Source organism: Puma concolor, chromosome D4 (genome assembly GCF_028749965.1).
Source record: "Puma concolor isolate L17-30 chromosome D4, mPumCon1.1.hap2, whole genome shotgun sequence".
Lineage (NCBI taxonomy): Eukaryota > Metazoa > Chordata > Mammalia > Carnivora > Felidae > Puma > Puma concolor.
This window is the reverse complement of record NC_141679.1, coordinates 18,220,864-18,237,813: the sequence shown is the minus strand read 5'-3', so window position 1 is coordinate 18,237,813 and position 16,950 is coordinate 18,220,864. Positions and strand designations below refer to the sequence as shown.

The 16,950-nt window shown below is 45.9% G+C and overlaps 2 protein-coding genes across 4 annotated transcripts in view; both read right to left on the bottom strand.

The window, feature by feature from the left end:
- Positions 1-16,950, bottom strand: part of PCSK5 (proprotein convertase subtilisin/kexin type 5) — a 472,761-nt gene that overhangs the window by 8,982 nt on the left and 446,829 nt on the right. For all 3 annotated transcript variants that reach the window (XM_086685036.1, XM_086685033.1, XM_086685034.1), the window contains 3 exons: positions 16,445-16,672; positions 15,076-15,253; positions 10,299-10,516 (listed from right to left, as the gene is read on the bottom strand). In XM_086685036.1, the coding sequence (XP_086541162.1) occupies positions 10,299-10,516; positions 15,076-15,253; positions 16,445-16,672 (624 nt within the window). The remainder of the gene's footprint in view (positions 1-10,298; positions 10,517-15,075; positions 15,254-16,444; positions 16,673-16,950) is intronic.
- On the bottom strand, positions 4,477-9,489 carry AKAP17A (A-kinase anchoring protein 17A). The gene is given in 7 exon segments (XM_086684717.1): positions 4,477-4,488; positions 5,642-6,078; positions 6,081-6,591; positions 6,753-6,925; positions 6,928-6,975; positions 6,978-7,122; positions 9,478-9,489. Coding segments are annotated over 7 exon segments (1,338 nt in total).

Genomic DNA, 16,950 nt, shown 5'->3' with positions numbered 1-16,950 from the left:
TCAACAAATATGTACGTTACGCAGTGCTCAGCACATTAAGTATCGTTACCATCTGTCATCGTGCACAGTGATCACAATATTATTGACTCTATTCCCTATGCTGCACATTTCATCCCTGTGACTTACTTATTTTACAACTGGACGTTTGTACCTCCTAATTCCCGATTTCGCCCATCCTCCCACCTCCCTGATCTCTGGCGGCCACCCGTTTGTTCTCTGTATTTGTAAGTCGACTGGTTTGTGTGTTTATTTTGCTTTAGATGCCATGTACAGTGAAATCATATGCTGGTTGTCTTCCCCTGTCTGACTTCTTTCACTCAGCATAGTACCCTCAAGGTCCGTCCGTGTTGCCATGAATGGCAAGGTTTCATTCGTTTTTACGGAGGAGTCACATTCCATTGTATAGACACATCGCCTCTTTATCTATTCATCTCTCGATGGACACGGGCTGCTTTCATATTTTGGCTACTGTAAATGATGCTGCGATAAACATAGAATGCATGTATCTTTTCACTTTAGCGGTTTCCTTTTCTTTGAATAAATACCGGGAAGTGGAATTACCGGATCATAGGGTATTTGTTTTTAATTTTTTGATGAATCTCCCTGCTGTTTTCCATAGTAGATGCCCCAGTTTGCGTTTCTACCAATGGTGCACTATTTTTTCCACAGCCTCACCAACATCTGTCCTTTCTTGTCTCTTTGACACCAGTCGTTCTGACCCGTCTAAGGGTAGATAGCTCATTGTGGTTTTGATCTGTATTTCCCTGATGCATAATAATGTTGAATATCTTTTCATGTGACTGTAGGCCATCTGTATGTCTTCTTTAGAAAAATGTATTCAAGTCCTCTGCCCATTTTGTCATCAGATTTTTTTGTTGTTGTTAAGTTGTAGGAGTTCCTTATATATTTGGTGTTTTAACCCCTTAACAGATATATCATTTGCAAATATCTTCTTCCATTCAGTAGGTTGTCTTTTTGTTTTGTTGATAGTTTCCTTTGCTGTGCAAAAGCTTTTTAGTGCAATGTAGTTTCACTTATTTACTCTTGCCTGTGTTCCCCTTGCCTGGGAAGACAGATTCAGAAAAATATTGTTAATAAATTTTACTAATAAATATTATGATGTTTAAGAGTTTACTGCCTAGGTTTTCTTTGAAGAGTTTTATGGTTTCAGGTCTTTTATTTTTTTTTAAGATTTTTTATGTTTATTTATTTTTGAGAGAGAGAGAGAGAGAGAGTGAATGGGGCAGAGAGTGGGAGACACAGAATCTGAAGCAGGCTCCAGGCTCTGAGCTGTCAGCGCAAAGCCCGATGCGGGGCTCGAACGCACAAACTGTGAGTTCAGGACCTGAGCCGAAGTCGGACACTTAACCGACTGAGCCACCCAGGCACCCCACGGGTTTCAGGTCTTACATTTAAGTCTTTAATCCATCTTGAGTTTGTTTGTTTATTTCTTTATTTATTTCATTTTGAATTTATTTTTGTGTATGGTGTAAGAAAGTGGTCCAGATGCATTCTTTGGCATGTGGCTGTCTGGTTTTCCCAGCACCATTGATTGAAGAGACGGTCTTTTCCCCATTGTAGATTCTTGCCTCCTTTGTTATAGATTAATTGACCATGTAAATGTACGTTTATTTCTGGGGCCTATATCTTGTTCCAGTGATCTCTGTGTCTATTTTTGTGCTAGTACCATACTGTTTTGATTACCATAGATTTGTGGTCAAGTTTGAAATCTGAGAAAGCCATCCTATTTTTACTTACCCAGAGCTTCATACAGAATTTCCCACATGTTCTGGAACAGAACTGTGGTCTCTCATGAGAGAATAAATCTTCTCTCCTTCCTTCCTCTTCCCGACCTACATTTTTCCAAAACACAGCTGAGATGTCTTACTTCAATTTTTAGAATACAAAATACTCTCTTTAAAAATTTTGTTTTGTTTTTAATGAAGAGAAATCGAGGGTAGGAAGAATCAAAAAAAGGCAGTAAAAAGATGAGGTCACAACGGTTGTGCCTTAAGGTTGTTTACATTTTCCAGAACACCAGCAGCAATTTGGCTGAAGGTGATATCCTGGAGTTAAGTCTCCTACATTGATTTATTGCAAAATCTGTGCGCCCTGGGTACAGAGAGTCTTTTGCCGAAGGCAGTTTGTTAATTTCCAGGAAGTTTTCTATTGTTTCCAAGTTTAACAACCTACTTTTATCATTGCTTCTAAGGATCGGCAGGAACTGTGGGACCTGCAAAGATTGTTTCGGTTTTTCCTTAGAATTCACAAGTCGCTATTGGTTTTCCCTTGGACGGACCCCGCAGGATGAACGAACTCAGCAATGCAGAGCAACCCCTGGGGTTGTCCATGGTGTCATTCCATACAGGAAGAGGAAGCTGGAAAGAGTTAGGAGGTTTTGGCTACCAGCCTGGATTTGTGTTCCAAACGATTTTGTGAGGAGGATAAATACAAAGTTAAATGTGTAAAGGTAAGGAATGAGCTAATTCTGGAGGGACCCACCTCATGCAAAGGTAATATCAGGCGTTAATGTGCCACCCATCTCCTACCCCCACCCTGCCCAGTGCTCTGAAATATTTTTTTTTTCATACTCTCCTACTACCGGGCAGTCAAATGTGAATGAAATGCCGTCTAGTTGGCAAATTGCTCATTTAGGTTGCTAAATTTTCCCCGGAATTCTTGTGCACGCTCATCTATTCGTCTGGCAGCTAATGCTTTAGGAAGGCACCTTGGAATTCATCCTTTTTTCACCCAGTTTGCAACCCAGGAGAAAACCTGTTCCCCTGTTTTGGAATCTCGATGCTGCAAAACCGGAAGACAGCACAAAGATGCACTAAGCAAAGGATGTGTGTGGCAGGGGGACGAAGGCTGCCGGTCTAAATGAGCACCACATGTGGGAGGCTTCAGCCAGGTACATTTGGAGTTCAAGTCAAACACAGGAGGAGGCGGCCCGAACTGAACTGCTGTGAGATTTACCCAGCTGTGACCAGCCATCCTTTGAATACATTCTCACGGCGGCAGATGTGCCGATTAAGACTATTTTTTTTTTTAGAGGAGTTTTAGGCTTACAACAAAATAGAGACGGAGGTACAGACACCGTCCGTGGACTCTGCTGCCGCACAGGCCTGGCGTCCCCCGTTACTCAACGTCACTTACCAGAATGGAAAATTTGGGGGGGCCACTGGGTGGCTCAATCAGTTGAGCGTCAGGCTCTTGATTTTGGCTCAAGGTCTCATGGGTCGTGAGATCCATGATCAGGCTCTGCACTGACAGAGCGGAACCTGCTTAGGGAATCCCGTCTCCCCCTCTCTCTCTGCCCCTGCCCTGTTCGCTCTCTCTCTCTCTTTCTCAAAATAAATAAAAACAAAAGTGAAAAAAAATGGTAATTTTTTTTTTTTAACCAAAGATAAACCTATATAGACGTATCATTATCACCCGAAGTCTCTAGTTTACCTTGGGGTCCTCTCTTGGTGTTGTACATCCTAAGCATTTGGACCAATGTATAATAATAATACCTCCCTGTCATTATAATATCATACAGAAATACTTTTGCTGCCCTAAAATCCTCTGTGGTCTGCCTGTTCCTCTCTCCCTGCACCCCACCCCTGGCGGCCATTGACCTGTCACTGTCTTCGCCATAGTTTTCCCTTTTCCAAGTTGTCATACAGTTGGCATCACAGTGTGGCCTTTTCAGATTGGCTTCCTTCACTTAGGAATACGCATTTGTGCTCCCTCCGTGTCTTCTCATGGCCTGATAGCTCATCTCAGCACTGAATAGTATTTCATTGTCTGGATGTGTTGATGTACTTTTGAGACCGGGAATCCTCGGAACCATCACCCTTCATCTACCCGGGCTATCTCAGACTCAATTAAAGGAATTTATAGTTTTCCCAGCTGTGCTTACAACATCACTAATAATTTCTACAATCCCTACAAAAGAAAAAAAATCTTGAAAAGCTGGTATTCTGTTTTGATCGGCTGAGGTTGAGACATTAACTTACCTAACGATGGCTGCCTGGGCTTGAATAAAAACCACGTGCTGCAGCCCATTGCGCTGCTCGTAGGGCATCAGATTTAGCGCATCGAGTTATAGAGTTCAAAATATAGAGTATCTGGCAATCCCAGTTGGAATAAAGGCCCCACACAGCTAGTAATAGTGGCATCAAAGAGTGGTAAAAAACCTAACGGAAAGCCAACACTGTATTTACTACGATGTGGCCTACGGCCAATGACAATGCCAACCCTCCACCACCCTCCTACCCCGCCCCCAATTCAATGTGTTCTCCCATTTATCTTATTCTGATTAGAAGTTTTGAGCAGCAACTCTGTGTGCCTCTGGAATGAAAATAAGAGAACACAAATGGATGGTTACTTGATGCAAGGTTGTTCCGGAAGGCCAATTCTTTCTAAGACTGGAGTCAGTTGCAGATAGGTAAAGGGTGGGAACCACGGTATGGTAGTTCTCATGGAGTTGCCTCAAGGGACTCCCTGGGGGCAGGAAGGAGGAGCGAATGAGGGCATTCTAGGCGGGGCTCTGCGCTCCAATCCGAGCAGCTCTGCTTGGTCATTTTACATAATGGGATTCAGCTTAAGATTCCACCTGAAGAAGATGGGCTTCTGCCAAAATACCATCTGAAACCATTGTTGTTGTTGCTGTTTTAATTTTTTATTTCGGAGAGAGAGCGTGAACAGGGGAGGGGGCAGGGGGAGAGAGAGAATCTCAAGCAGGCTCCACACTCAGCACGGAGCCTGACACGGGGCTCGATCCCGTGACCCTGGGATCATGACCTGAGACAAAACCAAGAGTCAGATGCTCAACCGACTGAGCCACCCGGGCACTCCCGAGCCATCATTCTAAATTAGAAATGTGCTGTCCAGTGCACAGCCACTGGCCACTGTGGCACTGAGCACCTGAAATGTGGTTAGTACAACTTGAGTTGTGCTGTAAATGTAAAATCAACATTGGTTTCAAAGACTGAGTGTTAAAAAATTCTCAATTTTTATGTTGGTTGCATGTTCAAATGATTACATTGTGGATATATTAATTGAATAAGTATATTATTAAAGTTAATTTCACCGGTTTATTTTTATTCTAAAATGTGACCACTGAAGATTTAAAAAATGTATGCATGGCTTGCATTATATCTCAATGGGATAGTGCTGACACCCCATGTTGGGAGTTATGTAAAAGAAATTCTAGGGGCCCCAGGGTGGCTCAGTTGGTTAAGCGTCCGACTTATCTGGCTGTCGCTGAGTTGGAGCCCCACGTTGGGCTCTGTGCTGGCAGCTGGGAGCCTGGAGCCTGGAGCCTGCATCCGATTCTGTGTCTCCCTCTCCCTCTCTGCCCCTCCCCTGCTCATGCTCTGTCTCTCTCTGTCTCTAAAAAATAAATAAGCGTTAAAAAAATTAAAAAAAGAAAAGACCTTCTAGGCCTAGTGTGAATAGCAGGTGGCCATTCCCGGATTAATTTAGATCATCCGCTAGTCTAAGCACTTCGTAGCTGAGAGTAATTTAACGCTTATGTCACTGATCGTCACTCTAAAACGATGAAAAAAATTACCGAGTACTCTCTTCAAGTTTTTGATTTTTCTCTTGGTTTTCAGACTTCCTTTTTTTTTTTTTTTTGGTTATGGTTGCAAACAGCTGAGGAAGGCAGGGGGCGGTGACACTGACCCCAGGGTTCAGAGAAGCACACTGCAGGCAGCCCAGAGCAGGCACAGGTGGCTGCCGATTGGAAGATCAAGACCAGCCACGCCCCCCACCCCCACCACGCTTCCTGCTTTCCTTTCTCTCGCGGCTCTTCCAGCTCCTCTGCTCGTAGCTTCTCCAGCGTTTTCTGGTTCTCACAGAGTTCACAGTCCTTCTGGGTTTTTTCCCCCCCTCTTGGGAAGCTTCTCTCGTTTTCCTCCTCTCTCCAATTCTTAATTCTTTGTCTTTCCTTTGCTCTGTTCTCTGCCTCTTTCTCTAGGCGCTTTGATCTTCTCTCCTGTTTTAGCTCCTGGAGTTTCTGCCTCTTGAGCTGCTGTTTCTTCCGTGAGGCATCGCCCAGGTGTTTGGAGTCGGTTCAAGAAGCCTTACGTTGCAGGCGGCGGCCTTGCGGTCCTGGCCTTTCCCTGTGAGCTGCAGCGGCGCGTGGCGCTCGGGACTTGGATGCCGCGCCAGGTGGGTCCTCGCGGTATGCGACGTTCGCCTGGGAGTTCATGGGTCCCCGAAACTGAAGGTGTGTAAGTTCCGGCCTGTCGTCTCCTCCCGTTGGGGGTCCAGCATGGGGATGCCCACATTCCATATGTCCCCGCACTTGTCTCAAAGCACCTTGACCACGAACCTCCTCGCTGGGCTGACTCCTCAGGGCAGCCCCTCCGGGGACCTGGTGCCTGGCGGCTCCCTGGGCAGCATTTCATTCCCGTCCTTTGTGTCATGGAAGAAAGAGTCCCAGTCCCAGTGTGTAGGGAAGTTGGTCTTGAACTTGGTGGCATGCGTCTTGAGGACTTCAGGGAAGCTTAAGGACCTTGTGGTGGAGGCAGGCCAGTTAAAACGCGATCGGATTCTTGGGGCGCCTGGGTGGCTCAGTTGGGCATTTGGCTTCCGCTCAGGTCATGATCTCCTGGTTTGTGGAGAGCCCACATGGGGCTCCTCTGCTGACAGCTCAGAGCCTGGAGCCTGCTTTGAATTCTGTGTCTCCCTCTCTCTCTGCCCGCTAACACGCTGCCTCTCTTTCTCTCAAAAATAAACGTGAAAAAACATTTAAAAACCAAATAAAAAAACTTGACCAGATTCTTGCCCACCTGGCCATCTGAGAGGATGAAGTCCATGGTGCCCTAGGAAATCTGCAGGGTGGAGAAGTGGCGATTGTGCACCATGGCCTTAAGCCTTTCCAGCACCTCCCAGCTGGAAATGGTCTTCCCCGGCCACCTCAGCAGTGATGGGCCATGCTGACGGTCACCTTCATGATGGGCTTGAGACAGAGGCCTACAAAGGCCAGAGCGCCACTGTCCCGGACGTGTCATGGACTGTGGTAGCCGTTGCCTTACCCCGGCTGGCATGGCCACCCCGCCCGGAGCCATCACCTTGGTTGGAGGTGCCCTTGGAGCCACCGGCCACCGTCACTGCCTGCCCCTGTGACTGTGCTCAGTGCTAGAGATACAAAGGTGAGTGAGACCTCAGTTGAGAGAGAGAGAGAGAGAGAGAGAGAGAAATAAGTAAAGAGTATAAAATATGCCCTCTGGGCTGCCTTGTTCACAGTTATATGGACACCGCCTGGACACTGCAGGATAATTGTTTGTTGAATAAATAAATAGATGAATGAATGCAGAGGATGAAAGGTACACAGAATAGAGAGATTCAGGAAGGCTTTGTAGAGGAAATACTGACTGTCATGCATTAGAAAGAGGTAGCTGGGTAAAGCAGGCTGGACAAAGTATTCTAGAAAGAGGAAAGGCGAGGTTGGCTCTGGTTTCCAGTAACTGATTACGCCTGGATTTAGAGCATGGTGGACGAGGTGATGAGGGATGTGAGTCCCAGGATGAAGACCTCATATGCAGAGTTGCTAGTTACGATTCGATTTTAAAATCAGTGGAGAGTCATTTTTTTCTTTTAGTCTTTTTCCCCCCCCTTAGAGAGAGAGGCAGTGGGAGAGAGGGGCAGAGAGAGAGAGAGAGAGAGAGAGAGAATCTTTTTAAAAAATATTTATTTATTTGGAGAGAAAGGACAGGGGAGGGGTGGAAAAAGGGAGAGAGAGAATCCCAGACAGACTCTGTGTTGTCAGTGCAGAGTCCAGGGTGGGGCTAGAACTCATGAACTGTGAGATCATGACCTGGGCTGAAATCAAGAGTTGGACACTCAACTGACTGAGCCAGCCAGATGCCCCCAGATAATAGCAGTTTTATAGGGAAGTTTGACAGGGCTTTAAAACTCAGTAGATTGAGGATATTAACAAATAAATGAAGACCTAATATCCATAAAGAAATACTAAGGAGGGCATTCACTTTCGAACGTCTCCTTTCTGTAAAGAGAGCTTTCCTACTATTCTTCCTTTCTATTCTTCTACTCTAATAAACTTTTGAGATATGAAACAAAAGAGATGGGTATAAAGAATAAATAATTAAAAAAATTTTAAAGCAAGTCATTTAAATTAAAAAAGAACTACAATAATAGATGGGCTGGACTTTAGATTAAACACAGAGAACCAATTAGAGACATGGACTAAAGCTCTGAAGAGTCAACCTAGTATGAAGCATAGAGAGTCAAAGGAATAAAAATATACACAGCAGGTAAGAGACCTAGAGATTGGGACACCCTGAGTGACATTAACTAAGGAATTCCAGGAAAAGAGATTAGAGGAAAGGGTGGAGAAGCAACGTTTGAAGATCTCGTAATTGAAAATTCTCCAATTTGCAAAAAGACTTTAGGATTTGTTTTCTGTTCATTCATTCATTCATTCATTCAGCAAACACTGAATGAGCACTTACTATCTGTACAGTTTAGGCTAGAATAGGGCATATGAAATAACGGTGGTAGAATCTGAGCCCTGAGGGTCTCACAATTAGTAGGAGAGATGGACATGTTTAATTAAAATGTAATGTAAAAAGGGCTATAATAAAGGACATATTACAGAATCAAGAAGAAGGAAGAACATTTCTGGGAGGACTAAGACAAGCCTCCCTCTCAGAGGAGATGACCTTCAAGCTGGGTCTTGTAAGTTTCCTTGTAAGTTGAGTGTTTCCTACAGGGTTGTTTTCCAGGAAGAGGAAACACATGGACAAAAGGCACAGAAGCATGAAAGAGCGTGACATGTTTGCTGGCTGCTGAGTAGTTCTAGGTGGTTCTGGGTTCTAGAGTACCTGGAAGGAGAGGTGAGATCATAAGCTAAAAGGACTGACTGGGGAAAGAATTTAATTACCTTTTAAGAAGTAAAACAAAAAAACCCCACATTTATTGGAAGTTTATTGAAAGACAAAAAGTAAATGCATAGATTGCAGAGATATACCATGTTCATCAATGTGATGACCCAGGACCATAAAGATGGATTTTTCTTCCCAAATAAATTCAGTGCTATATCAATTAATACCCAGGGGATTTTTTTTGAATGAAATGTGACTGAGTATAAAATTTATATACAGAAGGGGCCAAACTAATTAACCAAAATACTTTTGAAAAGGATAGCAGAAATGTACCTTCCCGACTGTCAATATTAATCTGATGAGTTTTAACAACTAACACGTTGTTGGAGGCATTTCTTAAATGTTGAGAATAATTCATCCTGATTGTTTTTCAGTGCCCAGCAGATGTGGATTTTTTATTGCTTTGGCATTACTATACAGGATGAGTTGGGGAAGGGGGGTGGCAAGACTGGAGTCGAGCTCACGTGTTGGTACTTCAGAAAGTTGGCTGAGACATGCTGAAAATGGAGAACAAGGATAGTAAAAATGAAGAGATCTGAGTTAAAAAAAAAATGCTTAGGAGAGAAAATCAGCAGACCTTGAAGTTCATCTTTGTTGGAGGGTAGGTGGGTTGGGCAAGAGGCAAGAGAAGGATAACGTTAAGGTATCAAACCTGGATAGGTGGTTGAACAGTGGGTCTATTAACAGCATGACTATCGGAGGAAGCCCAGGTTGGGTTTACTCTGGGACATGTTGATTTTAGGGTTCTCTTGGACAGAGAAGTAGGTATCAGGAAAGTAACAATGGAATTTGGGAGAGCTGAAGGCAGACATCTTAAGTAGTTGTTGAAGTAATAGAAATAAAATGCCCTACCCAGATTCCAAGTTCAACAAGTAGAGGAGGAGGACAGCGCAGGTGGGAAACACCTCCAGGGGGAGATGATGCCTGTATCTGGGCCTGGAAGGTTGGGAGGGTCTGCAGAGGCAGAAATGTAATGCAGGGCAGCCTGGGCAGGGCAGATGCAGAAGCTGAGTGAGAACGGAGGGTGCTGATGCTGAACGGAGGGTGCTGGAGAGTTTTGGCTGGATTGGTAAGAGAGAGGAACCTCCAAAGGTGGTGAAAAAAGAGAGGGCTAATGGAGCACTTTGGTGGCTCTGTCGGTTAAGCATCTGACCCTTGATGTCATCTCAGGATCATGGGATCGAGCCCCGTGTCGGACTGTGTGCTGTCAGCGTGGAGCCTGCTTGGGAATTTCTCTCTCCCTCTCTGCTCCTCCCCAGCATGCTCTCTTTCTCTCCCTCCCCCTCTTTCTCTCCAAATAAAACTAACAAGACAACACAAAACAAAACAGGGGCCAAGCACAAAGGAGACCTTCTCATTTTTCCCTCCACACATGCAAAGTGACAGGTACACCCTCACCTCTGCATTTGCTGCAAGTTGGGTGGCATCTCTCACACGTCCGTGTGTTTTGATCCGCGTAGTAATGCTCTGGGCAGGTGCGATGACACTCTCCCTTGGAGCGGAGCAGGAAGAAAAACGTATCGCAAGACAGGCAGTCGGTGGGCCGTGGGCCCCGGCACGCCTTGCAACTCTTGCTGCACCTCTCACACCGTCCGGTGGCTTCTTCTGCGTAATATCTGAAACCAAGTGCGGAAGCGAAGACTGAATCCCAGGCTTTGCTCTTGGGTTGGGTGTGGTGGGAAAATCGAGGTTAGCCAGACGGTGATTGTTTCCGAGTTGGGGGACTTTAGGCTCGACTCGCTAACCGTACTCAGTAGATACATTACCACAGGGCACCCCTCCTCTTAGCACGCTTCGCTTTATGCACTTTGCAAGCATTGTGCCTCTTACCAACTCGAGGTTTGTGGCAACCCTGCGTTGAGCAAGTCTCTTGGCACCATTTTTTCCAATGCCATTTGCTCACCCCGTGCCTCTGTCACGATTTGGTAATTCTCGCAATATTTCAAATCTTCTCATTATCATACGTGTTACGGTGATCTGTCACTCAGTGACAGTGGCTCACTGAAAGCTCAGATGATGGCTACCATTTTTTAGCACTAAAATACTTTTCAGTTTAGGTGCGTACATCGCTCTTTTAGACGTCATGCTCTTGCACGCTTCATGGACTACGGTATAGTGTAAACCCAACTTTTATATGCACTTGGAAACCGAAACATTCGTTTGACTTGCTCTGTTGCGATAGTCACCTTACTGCAGTGGTCTGGGAGTGAACTGCAGTATCCCCAAGGTATGCCTGTAATGATACTAACAAACCTAATGATTCTCTGTTTTCTTATCTTTAAATTGGGCACTGCAATCCCTTCCTTGCTATTTGTGAGTACTAAATTAGGTAACACATACGAAAGGACCTAGGAATTATCGTATGTTGCAGAGTTATGATAATTGTTCACTTCCTTATACCTATATGCTTCTCCACTTGAACATTCAAGTCTCCGGTTTTGTAGAATGGGATCCGGTTATGGAGGATGTTCTAAATGTACCTCTGAGTGATTCTTCTGGCGCCTCAATTAAAAAAAATAATCTTGACCTGGGAGATGATGTGCGTGATGCTAATGTTTACACAATAACAGGTGTAACCTCGTCGGAAAGATTTTTGGAGGCTGACGTAACAATAATCCCTGTTGGTTAACTTTTTACTGCGTACCCGATCGTACGCTAGGGACTTCGTAAACATTAGTTCCCTTTATTGAACCTAGAACTGAGACACTAGAGCGTGACAGTCAGGAGCTTGCCTTTTGGAACAAGACTGCATGGGGTCAAAGCCAAGCTGTTCCAGGCATGAGCTGTGCGACTTTGGCCAATTCACACAACGTCTCTGTCTCAGGTCGTCATATGGGGCTTAACGTTAGCAGCTAAAATTAAATAAGTTATTACTGAGAAAATAGTTATAACAGTGCCTGGCACATTATAAATAATGCGTGTTAGTGATAATTATGAATTGTATGTTAAACCTCAAAGCAAACCTTACGATTCAGGTATTATTGTCCCTATTTTATGTATGTAAAAACTGAGGCTCAGAGAATTTAGACCACTTGGCTCAATGTCAAACAGCTAGCGAAGTGGGGTAATGTGATTTCAACCTACCTGGTAAATACCGCTATAGCAAAGCAGCGCAAAGTAAATAAGAATATTCCAAGTAAGATAGACGAGAGGAAAGAAATCGTGGACAAAGATGAACTTCTAGAGCTCATCTGACCCTCCTTGGCATCTCTGGACATTGGCACACTGAAACTATCCTAGAAACTGGAAGGTCTGCCCTTGGCTTCTCTGGCGTGAAACTGTCTGCCACATTAGGTTCCTTAAAGTTTCTTTCAGTTCCACTGACTTGTTGGAAACTAAGGCCATGGCTGAGTCTACCTTACTCAGCCACCTGACACTGACCTGAGTGAATGCACCTGTACCTCAGCGGTCTAAGCCTTGTTTTACCTTCCACGGGTGGGTGAGGAACAATTACCACAAGTCAATCAGTAGGACTGGGGTATGAGAGAGACAGGGTCATGAAAGGAACACAAGGGGAAACTTCAGTCATGAAGTGAAGGGTTGATAAAGCCCACAGGAGGCTCAAAAGAGAGCCACGGTGCAAGGTAGAAATCCGCACTTGCCCACCCAGAGAATATACAGGCTGAAGTCAGGAGATCTGATTTCTAGTCTTGGCTCCACTGTGTTTTAGAAGCTTTGCGACTTTGGGCAAGTCATGTAACCTCTTTGAGCCTCAGTTTCCTCATTTTTAATACGGAGAGAATAACATCAATCTCATAGGATTAGTGGAGAACTAAATCATCATCTAAAAATATATTCTGAGTAGAAATACTTCGTAAACTCTAAAGCAGCATGAATGTGTTTTACTAACATGATGGGTTTTTTTTTTTTAATTTTTTTTTTCAACGTTTATTTATTTTTGGGACAGAGAGAGACAGAGCATGAACGGGCGAGGGGCAGAGAGAGAGGGAGACACAGAATCGGAAACAGGCTCCAGGCTCTGAGCCATCAGCCCAGAGCCCGACGCGGGGCTCGAACTCACGGACCGTGAGATCGTGACCTGGTTGAAGTCAGACGCTTAACCGACTGCGCCACCCAGGCGCCCCACGTGATGGGTTTTTAAGATGAAAAGCATCAATAAGAACTGTGGGGAAGAAAGCTTCTTAATACCTAGTAGGTTTTAAAAATTATTGAAGAGGAGCGCCTGGGTGGCTCAGTCAGTTAAGCATCCGACTTCAGCTCAGGTCATGATCTCACAGTTCGTGGGTTCGAGCCACGCATCGGGCTCTGTGCTGACGGCTCGGAGCCTGGAGCCTGTTTCAGATTCTGTGTCTCCCTCTCTCTCTCTGCCCCTCTCCTGTTCACGCTCTGTCTCTGTCTCAAAAATAAATAAGCATTAAAAAAATTTAAAAAATTATCAAAGAGTGAAAGATGGTGGGGGGGGGGAGTTACTAGATACGATTAAAAGAAGAGTACGATACCACTGCTTGCACGAGGTGGCTATGAGATGCCCAGATCCTCAATGCCCGGAAGAGGATTTTGTGCATAAATACAAACAATAATGGGAGCCTTGAAAAACCTGCTCCGAGGTTAAACACTAACATAACTATATGTGTTGGTAAAGGGTTCAGAAGATCATATACCTGCCTTTCCAAGGCAAAGAGGTTTAACACATCTCAGATGTAATGTATGTGGGACACTGATTTTACAAAAAGGGACAATCTCCGTTAAATATCTCCACTTATACCTCATTAATATCCCATTTGTTCCCCATTAAAGAGATTTATGGCAACCTGTGTGTCTCCTCTCCGTGGGTAACTTTACAATGGAACATCTGTCTTCTTAACTCCATGGTCTACAATCAGTTGAGATCACAAGATTACACCCTCTTGCGTATAGGAGTATTTAATGACTCGATTTGAGGAAGATGGTGATGCCTTTCCGATCTTTTCAGGCACCTTGTGGGATGAAGATCAGAGGCTAAGCCAGGTGGCCCCATCGCCTCTCTTGTTCGGTAGGGCCCTTTCTTCCTTGATCTATATGGCTGGTGTTTTTGAGGGCCGCTAATGTGTGTGACTTTGTGCTGAGTATTGTAGCAATATGTGCGAAAAAATAAGAGGCTGGTTTTTTTTTCCAGGCGCTCGTAATTTTCTTGGTAAGAAATATAAAAGAAGCATAAATTCTTGAAGGTCAACATCTTCGCATTACTCACACCTCCAAGGTGTTCTTTAGTAAACGTGTCGAATGAATGAATGAGCGAATGGACGAGGTAAATCAAAACACAGGGCAGTGTATAAGGACTACAATGAGTAACGCAGGCAGTAGCTGCTATAGAAACTGAAGAAAAGAAAAGTGATGTCCAATCTGGGCAGAAGCATTTGGGAAAGTCTGAGGTTACAGGCTTTCGTTTTGGGTCCGGAAACTCTCGGTGCCTTCGGTTACCGGTTGGGAAGGAAGAATCGGCAACAGGCCCGTAATCAACCTGTCTCTTTATTGGTGATTCCTGGGTTGGGGGCGGGGAGGGATGCCCTGGTCAAATCTTTCAAATAAGGTGGTAACCCGACCCCCTGATAAATACACGCAAAGATTTTCCTAGCAAAAAATAATAGAGTTCTCATATGCAAGGGGCTTTTAGGAGAACGTAGCAGTGTCCCTACATTGCTTATGGGAACTAAACCTGCAAATAATGGATTTATGGGGCCGTGGTAGGTTGGAGCATTGGTAGGGTGTAAATGGGGATATGTAACTGAAATGGTTCCCTTTGTAAAATCAATGCGCCCCACACATCACTTTGATCTCGCCAACAGAACAAATCCTAATGCAGAAGAGAAAGAACCTACATTTATGGTCTTAAGACTGCTCTGGGGGAAGAATCCTTTGCCTCTGCCTTGTGATGGCTTGTACCTCGAAATCAGTAGCGAAGTTTGGCACGTGAGCCTGACCTGATGATTGGCGTCTCATGTCATTTCACTGGGTCGCTCGCCTCTCCCACGTCCTCATCCATTACTGCGAACCAGCTGAAATCCTTTAGAGACCACGAGACCTTGGTTGGACTCTCATCTTCATTTCTTACCAGCATTGAGACTTCAGTCTGGTGTTCTGTAACTTAGCTTCGATGTCTGCACAGGGGGTTTGCCAGTAGTGATATCTGGAGTGGCTTTGGGATCGAGTGAGGGAAACGTAGCGAGCACCTTACCCTTCCCTGCACTGGGGCAGGCACTCCTTTTCCAGCTGGAACGAGCTTGGTTGGCAGGAGAGGCACTGTGTGCTGCGTCTCCCTTCACATGTCCTACAAGAGCTGTGGCAGGGCGCACATTGGTGGCTGTCCTCATCGGCGTAGTAGCCCTCGGGGCAGTCCCGCACGCAGGTCGTATCTGCCAAGGAAGGAAAAGAGTCTGTCGTCGTATCAAGTAGGACACACGTCTCCCAGCCCTCCTCTACGCGCTCCCCAGAGTGAACCATGGTGGGGGGGGGAGGATGCTGGACGAAGGGGACAATGTCCTTGTCAATGCCATCCTTCTCAGGTCTCCTGGGTCCAGATAGACACTAACACCTTCCAGGTCTTCAGAATGTCCCCCTCCTTCCCTCTCTCCTGTGCCCCTCCCCTGTTCCTTCTCTTAGCTGAGTGAGCTTTGTTTCATTTTTGTTCTCCCATACCCGTGTTACGCTTAATCATGGGATCCCTGGGAACCCGAGAGCATTGCTTCACATTAGCCGTGACCTTCGAATATGATCTGCTGGAGGTGGCCATCCTCAGACCGTGCCATACTTCAAGAAGACGTGTTAATCAGCGGATGCAAACTCAAGGGGAAATTTTGATGAGGGGGTGAATGCCTGCATGTTCGTAAAGCGTCCCTGCACGGACTGCTTATTAATTGTGAGGGACAATAGTAACTAAGCAGTGGACACATCGGACAGCACCTTGAACAGAGGGCCGTGGTTCACCTCACTGATGAGGGGCAGGGGAACATCCTGGGTTTCCAGAAGGGCGCGACGCCTCCTGTGAAGCATTCTGGCCTGAGAGTGCGTGATCTCTGTCTCATCGTGGGAAACTTCGCACAGACGTCGACAGAGGGATAGGGGCTGTATTCTTCTCAAATCCCAATATTATATAGAAAAAAAACGTCTGTGGCAACGTTTCAGGTTAAGGGGGCGGGGCCTCAGACTCACGGCAACTAGAAGCAGTACCTGATTGGAGACTGGACCTTGGTCTACAGGGGGATTGCCAAAATTAGAAAACAGATGAAATAGTCTTGATGCTAAATTCACGTGCATTGACAACTGTACTGTGGTCGGAAACAAATATATCGTGGCATTCACATTGACAGAGACAGACCACGCTCACGATCGGGCAGACGGGGTGCAAGATTAGCAGCGGGTCAAGTGGGTAAAGGGCACCCGTGTGGCGTTCTTTGCCTTTTGCCTTTTCTATAGGTTTGAACATGTTCCAAATACAAAGTGAAAAATTAGAAAGACCCTACCCATCGACCGGGCCCCAGGCATCGTGCAAGGCAGTTTCCCCCATGGAGGGAGAGAGAGCCCGCCCCAGAGGAAAAGCAACTCACTGAGAAGAAGGCTGTCCCTCGGGCAGGTGCGACACTGGTCCTCTGTGGGCCCGGTGCAGCGGAAACACTTAGCATGACAGGGCTTGCATCCCAGAGCCTCATCCCAGTACTCAACGGGGGCACATTCCTTGTGAGGCACACAGCGTCCGTGGCTGGCCACCCCCAGGCCTTCCCGACAGGTGGTGCAGGTCCCAGGCGACGAGCAGGTCCGGCAAGACTTGTGACACTCTGTGGGCGGGGTGTGGGCAGGAGACACAGTGAGAGAGGGCCAGGGCGCCCCTGGAGGGTGTGTTCACGTTCCTTAGTTCCTTTAGAGATTTCTAGGGCTCTGGGCCAAGGGCCAGGGGCCGTGAGTTGGGTACGGCCCTTGGGACTCTGCGTAGAGCGTTCTCTCTAATAACTAGAGAGCCCCTTCTTGCAAAATTACCAAAACAGCAATAAAGTAATGGTGTGCGTGCGGCCTGTTCACCACCGTAACTCTTGTTGTGTGGTCCCCCACTGACCTC